Source organism: Sinocyclocheilus anshuiensis, unplaced genomic scaffold (genome assembly GCF_001515605.1).
Source record: "Sinocyclocheilus anshuiensis isolate Anshui unplaced genomic scaffold, SAMN03320099.WGS_v1.1 scaffold881, whole genome shotgun sequence".
In the NCBI taxonomy this organism is placed as follows: Eukaryota; Metazoa; Chordata; class Actinopteri; order Cypriniformes; family Cyprinidae; genus Sinocyclocheilus; species Sinocyclocheilus anshuiensis.
The window spans coordinates 1109196-1116133 of record NW_015558695.1 but is presented as its reverse complement, the minus strand read 5'-3'; the positions used below and the strand labels follow the sequence as shown (position 1 = coordinate 1116133).

The 6938-nt window shown below is 36.6% G+C and overlaps 1 protein-coding gene across 1 annotated transcript in view; it reads left to right on the top strand.

Annotated features, from left to right (window-relative positions):
- The window catches only part of LOC107681381 (laminin subunit alpha-5-like), an 81772-nt gene that overhangs the window by 54833 nt on the left and 20001 nt on the right, over nt 1-6938 (top strand). Inside the window, exons 34-40 of the mRNA XM_016477662.1 lie at nt 630-841; nt 917-1118; nt 2777-2921; nt 3024-3164; nt 5035-5196; nt 5586-5753; nt 5852-6082. Of these exons, the coding sequence (XP_016333148.1) occupies nt 630-841; nt 917-1118; nt 2777-2921; nt 3024-3164; nt 5035-5196; nt 5586-5753; nt 5852-6082 (1261 nt within the window). The remainder of the gene's footprint in view (nt 1-629; nt 842-916; nt 1119-2776; nt 2922-3023; nt 3165-5034; nt 5197-5585; nt 5754-5851; nt 6083-6938) is intronic.

Sequence of the window (6938 nt, the reverse complement as noted above, 5' to 3'; positions counted from 1 at the left end):
TATATATATATATATATATATATATATATATATGTATTACCTGTAGATGAAAATTTTTAGAAATTAGAAATGTTTCCTTGGCTACTACTAGTTGAAGTACTAAAACTAAATCTGAAATAAAACTAAATTAAAGCTTGATAGAAATAAAAAATAGCAAAATTATTCAAACTTAAACTAAAATGAAAATGAAAACTGAAAATATAAAAAAATAAAAGCTAATTTATTCTACTAATGAATACTATAATTGTATAAAAAACACTAATAATACTAAAAAGCACTGCTACAAGTAAATTTATGTTTACATCAAAACACGATGTTTGAAAAATGTATTTTGTAATGTATAGTATGATGTTTAATTTGAGATTTGCTAAAGATCACATTTAAGTATTATTGAAATATTAGTGCTTTTAAAAACTAACTTTAAAAGAGCGTTTTTAAATAAATAATTAATAAAAACCTTAAATGCCAAAATGGAAATGACACACAATTAAATATGCAACAATGGATAATTCCAGTAAATTATTCTCTAATACGGCTGATAATATGGTGCAGATATATTGCTCATGAACATATCCTGATATATCATTATTAAAGTGCCTTCCATCTTAACATTTCCTCGTTCTTCTCAGCCCGTCCACAGCGTCTCCGTTCTGTCGTAACTCTGCTGTGTCTCTGTCTGCGTTCTTCAATAACGGCGCCGTGCCCTGCGGCTGTCATGAGGTGGGCGCTGAGAGCGATACCTGCGACACCTTCGGAGGACAGTGCAAGTGCAGACCCAACGTGATTGGCCGAGACTGTTCCCAGTGTGCCACGGGATACTACGGCTTCCCCAACTGTAGACGTGAGTATCACCAACCACGTGGTGGAACGATGGATTGATGGATGGATGGCTGATGTTTTTTCTTTTCCTCTCTAGCATGTAACTGTGGTACTCGTCTGTGTGAGCCAGTCACGGGCGAGTGCATCTGTCCTCCACGGACCCTGCAGCCAGACTGTGTCACCTGTGAACCCCAGACATTTGGCTGCCATCCTCTGGTGGGGTGTGAGATGTGCAACTGCTCCAGGCCTGGAGTGGCTTCACTGGAAATCGGCTGTGACACACACAACGGCCAGTGCAGGTACAGTACAGCAGCACACACACACACACACACATATATATATAAACTACATGCGATGGCTCATGGGGTCGACTTTCTAAGAATCTGAATATATATTCAGAATATATATTATATGAACAACATGAAGCCTTTTGCCTTTTCGGCCCATCAAGGACTTTTTTTTTTTTGAGCGGGCAGTTAAGCACTTTTTCCAGTGATGTCTCAAGGATATAGTATAGGCGACATCCGTTTTCCTTCCCAGCTGCACCTTTACTGCTAATACCTATATTATTTCTTCATCATTAATTCTCTATCAGTGTTATTCTACTATTTTTATATACTATTGTAGTATTTATTAATATAAATTAGGGCTGGGCGATATAGCTAAATAATTTATCAATTATATAATGTTTCATATCGTTCAGCATCGATAATTATTGATATTTTTTATAACCTTTTTTAAAACTAAGAGCAATAAAAAAAATGTTTACATTTAACCACTGTATTTTTAAATTAACCCAATTTATTGAGACAAACAACAAATATTTTTTGTTTTAACAATCAAACACAAAATAAAAATTAAACAAATATCTAATTTCTAATGCTTTATATGCAGATTAAATAGGTCTTAAGGAAATTTTGTCTTGTCTCCCGAGGCCACAGGAGGGCGCAGTGAGCAAAATAATGCAGCGCATTTAAATTGTCAACGCAAGGAAGTAACTCTATACAAAAAAAAAAGTGCATTATGTCTAAATTAACTCATAAAAATCAAATATAATTTGGTAAATTGCATAAACAATTATGAACAAAACACCATCATGTATTTATGCATTGCTTACAAGATCTTCTCCGCATTGAGCTTCTATATTTCTCTAATATTTTGAATGAATAACGCAGCAGCAGCGCGTCCCGTGGGCTAGAGCTTAAAACCAATCCTGTACTTGTTCTTTTCATTTATAGCCAGCATGGCAAACCATTTTAACCATATAAATTAGGGAACAATTAAAATTAGGGGAAAATGTGTCTGCTGTCTGAAGTCAAGTCGTTTGGATTGGAATGGAGTTAATGGAGTGTTTACAACTGACCTTTTACGCCTGAGCCAAACATTTTTCTGTGAAGCACTGCCTGAAGAACTGATATTATTAACCACTGTCTCTGGTCATAACAATACTGTCTATATAAGGATTAAGTGCAGGAATTCCAGAGGTATTTATTTTTAGGAGATTTTATTTCAGTCCATTGGCTGCACGTCCCCTCATTAGGCATTGTTTAAAATCTGCAGGGAGGCAGGATTTGAGCTGCTGTGACTGTGAGCTGCACAATCTCACCAGCATCTCTGCACTTCAAGAGGATGTCATAAATTATAACCGTTCATTCATCATCCATTGAGGTCACGGTCATTAACTATAACTGGATAAATTAGCAATAACTATGGCAGTTTGCTTAGATATAGTTGGAAAGAATGTATTAGGCCCAAGCCAATAGCTTGTTTTTGGACTGGGTTTGGTAGAGTATAATGCCCATATTTTGGGTCACATTGCCACATTTCTTTACCACATTCCCTCTTTCACATGAGAGCTTGTTGGTTGTGTCCAGACATGATAGGAACACTGCTACAATACATACATATATACTTTGTGTTATTTGCATCCTGCTAAAGCACATTACTCCCTCCTCAGGTGCAGGAACAACATTGTTGGCCGTCAGTGTGACAGGTGTGCCCCAGGTTTTTACGGATACCCCAACTGCAGACCATGTGACTGCAGCGAGGCAGGAACTGAGAAAGATGTCTGTGACTCCATCACCGGACGCTGTTTATGCAAGGTGCCCCCTCATATTATTTGTGAATATTACAGTAATGTTATAATCCAACATTCAGGAATCTCCCTCATCTGTTATATCAATGATGTGTTTGCTCTCTCTCAGGAAAATGTGGAAGGCTCTCGCTGTGACCAGTGCAAACTGGGAACGTTTCATTTGGACCCCACTAATGCTAAAGGCTGCACCAAGTGCTTCTGCTTTGGAGCCACTGACCGCTGCCACAGCTCTGACAAACGGAGGAGTGAGGTACTCTACTGAAGATAAAGAGATGTAGTTTAATAAATAAAGAAATCATTCACCTTTATGTATATGCGCATATACATTACCGTTCAAAAGTTTTTCAATTTTGAATGTTTTGTGAAAGAAGTCTTTTATTCTCAAACTGTATTTATTTGATCAAAACATATAGTAAAACAGTAATATTGCGAAATATTATTATAATCTAAAACAATTGTCTATATTAATATATTTAAAAATGTCATTTATTCCTGTGATGCAAAGTTGAATTTTCAGCATCATTACTCCAGTCTTCAGTGTCACATGATTCTTCAGAAATCATTCTAATATGCTGATTTGCTGCTTGAGAAACATTTCTTATTATCAATGATGAAAACAGTTGTGCTGATTCATATTTTTGTGGAAACTGTAAACACATTATAAATGTCTTACTGCCACTTTTGATCAATTTAATGGATTCTTGTTGAATAAAAGCACTGACATTTTTTGGAAATTTAAAAAAACTTCTTATTCTACCTAAACTTTTGAACACTTATATATGATAGAAAGTGAGATTTTGAGCTTACCTATTCTTATCCATCCATAAAATGTTTGCAGTTTGTAGCAATGTACCAGTTACAAAAATATGCCTGTAAAGATTTGTCAACTGGTATGCATTTTTTATATTTTTATCATGGTACTTCCAGTGTGGGATTGAATATCCAGTCACAGTACAATAATCATATTTTACCATCTTTCTGTTGAGTTGTCACAGGCTACACGCAAAAACATGCATACAGCATGACCAGTGTAGTCTGAATTACACACTGATGACCCTTATGAGCTGGTTCTTTTAAAGGGATAATTCACCCAAAAATAAAATGAAAATTCTGTCATTAATTACTCAACCTCATGTCATTCCAAACCTGTAAGACCTTCGTTCACCTTCGGAACACAAATTAAGATATTTTTGGTGAACTCCGAGAGTTTTCTGACCCTGCATAGACAGCAACACAACTGACACATTCAAGGCCCAGAAAGGTAGTAAGGACATCGTTATAATAGTCACACGAAAAGTATTCATATGAAAAGTTTTCACTTTTCTGTTTTAACGATGTCCTTACTACCTTTCTGGGCCTTGAATGTGGCAGTTGTGTTGCTGTCTATGCAGGGTCAGAAAACTCTCGGATTTCACCAAAAATATCTTAATTTGTGTTCCGAAGATGAACGAAGGTCTTACGGGTTTGGAACGACATGAGGGTGAGTAATTAATGACAGAATTTTCATTTTCAACTTTCCCTTTAATATATCATTAAAAAGACCCTCATATTACAAATCTTTCACTGAACGGATTTATTGAATCACTCAGAGCAGTTACAAAATCAACATCTGACTTGCTTGAACTGCAGGTTATCATTCTTTTCAGTGAACATTTGTGTACTGGATGTGAAAATGAATTCAGTGTAATTACTGACTGCAATAACATTTAACTGATGTCTTTGCTTTGATCTGGCCACCCCAGTTGTGTTGCTGTCTATGCAGGGTCAGAAAACTCTCGGATTTCACCAAAAATATCTTAATTTGTGTTCCGAAGATGAACGAAGGTCTTACGGGTTTGGAACGACATGAGGGTGAGTAATTAATGACAGAATTTTCATTTTCAACTTTCCCTTTAATATATCATTAAAAAGACCCTCATATTACAAATCTTTCACTGAACGGATTTATTGAATCACTCAGAGCAGTTACAAAATCAACATCTGACTTGCTTGAACTGCAGGTTATCATTATTTTCAGTGAACATTTGTGTACTGGATGTCTGTGAAAATGAATTCAGTGTAATTACTGACTGCAATAACATTTAACTGATGTCTTTGCTTTGATCTGGCCACCCCTACAGATCATGGACATGGCTGGCTGGGTGCTATTGAGAAGTGACAGACAGGAAGTCCCCGTGTCCACGTATCTCGATCAAGATCTGGTGGAGGCTGATCTGAGTGACGTACCTGACGTCTCGCAGGACCTCCACTGGCACGCTCCTCGCGCTTACCTCGGTGATAAAGTGAGTCCACAGCAATCTGGGATAATATTCACAAGCATGTCACTCAACCAGAGTCATGAATCTTCTACACCTAGACTTTATATCCTATATGAGTCTTATTATGACAACATGGCAGCTGCTGTGACATATGTTTCCACCGAGCTTATGGGTTAGCCGGCGGTCAGACAGTAAGGGGCCAGACGGACAGCTGAACTGAATGTCCATCAGATAACTCACATTAATGCTACAGGAAACATGAGGGTCAGACAAACAATCTGATAACTCATGCACACCTTGTTTAGGCTGGTGCTAAATGTTGTTGATGAACGCAGGCTTAGTGCAGTCTTATGTTGCTTGAGAAATCTTGTCTTAAGCTGTTTTTGTGTTTTCTTTTCTATGTGTACGTGTAGGTGTCATCCTACGGAGGCTATCTGCGCTACCGCTTGCATACGCAGACCATGAGAGGTGATGCTTTTCTGATAGTTGAGACCACACGGCCTGACGTTATACTCAAGGTACTAGAGCAAAGAGTCTCCTTCTCTCAAGTTTACCAGGAGGGCATCGTTCACCTGGTAGAGGTGAAGAACTTAGTGCCAGACTCTAAAAAAAAGTCTTTACAAAATAATTCTGCAAATGCACAGTTGTTGCAATTCAAGTTTCCTCTTTCTCATTGCAGGAGAGTTTCAGGCACGCTCAGACGGGGAACTCTGTGTCCCGTGAGGAGCTGATGATGGTGTTGGTGGCGCTGGAGTCACTGCAGATCAGAGCGCTGCACTCTCAGTCTGCTCAGTCTGTGTCGCTGCGCGCTGCTGTGCTGGAGGGGGCCGACAACCTACCCTCTGGCCGCCATGCAAACAATGTTGAAATTTGTCTCTGCCCAGGACACTATCTAGGAGACTCCTGTCAGGTAGTTTAACAAAAACAAATGATTTTATGCAATCAATTTTCTATACTATCATTTAATACCTCTTTATTTTAGAGGTTCTGTGTGAATTTGAATAAATAAACCAGTTTGCCTGCTTATTAAAGCTGGAATAAAATATCGTTGCTGGAAAAGTTCAGTATTGATGCTGTATTGTAGTAGTTTGAACATTACTGGTTTAAACATTAAAAAGTTATTGGTCATACTTTATTTTAAGGTCCTGTTCTCACTATTAACTAACTATTAACTACGACTCAATAAACTCCTAGTTACTGCTTATTAATAGTTAGTAAGGTAGTTGTTAAGTTTAGGTATTGGGTAGGATTAGGGATGTAGAATATGGTCGTGCAAAATATGTGCTTCATAAGTACTAATAAACAGCCAATATGCTAATAATATGCATGCTAATAAGCAACTAGTTAATAGTGAGAATTGGTCCCTATACTAAAGTGTTGCCAGTTTATTTATTTATTTAGCAACAAAGAATCAGTCAAACCTTCAAAAATGTTTATTTTGTATCTTTGGGGGCATTTTGTTTTAATGTAGTATTTTATAGTATTTATTTTTACATTATTTAAATTATAAATTTTCAATACAAGGTTTTACCACAATTAAAATACTCATTTTTTATTTTATGTATTTTTTTTTTTAATACAATTATAATTATTTATACAATTACATTAATTTTTATACAATTATAAAAATATGTTACTAGACAAAACTAGCTACATTTAACATGCTTATGTTACATTTTTAAGTTAAATAGCTATTTACCTAACTTCTCTCTCTCAAGAAGTGCTTTTATTGTTTACTATTGTAGACTGTACCCTGTGTGTGGCAA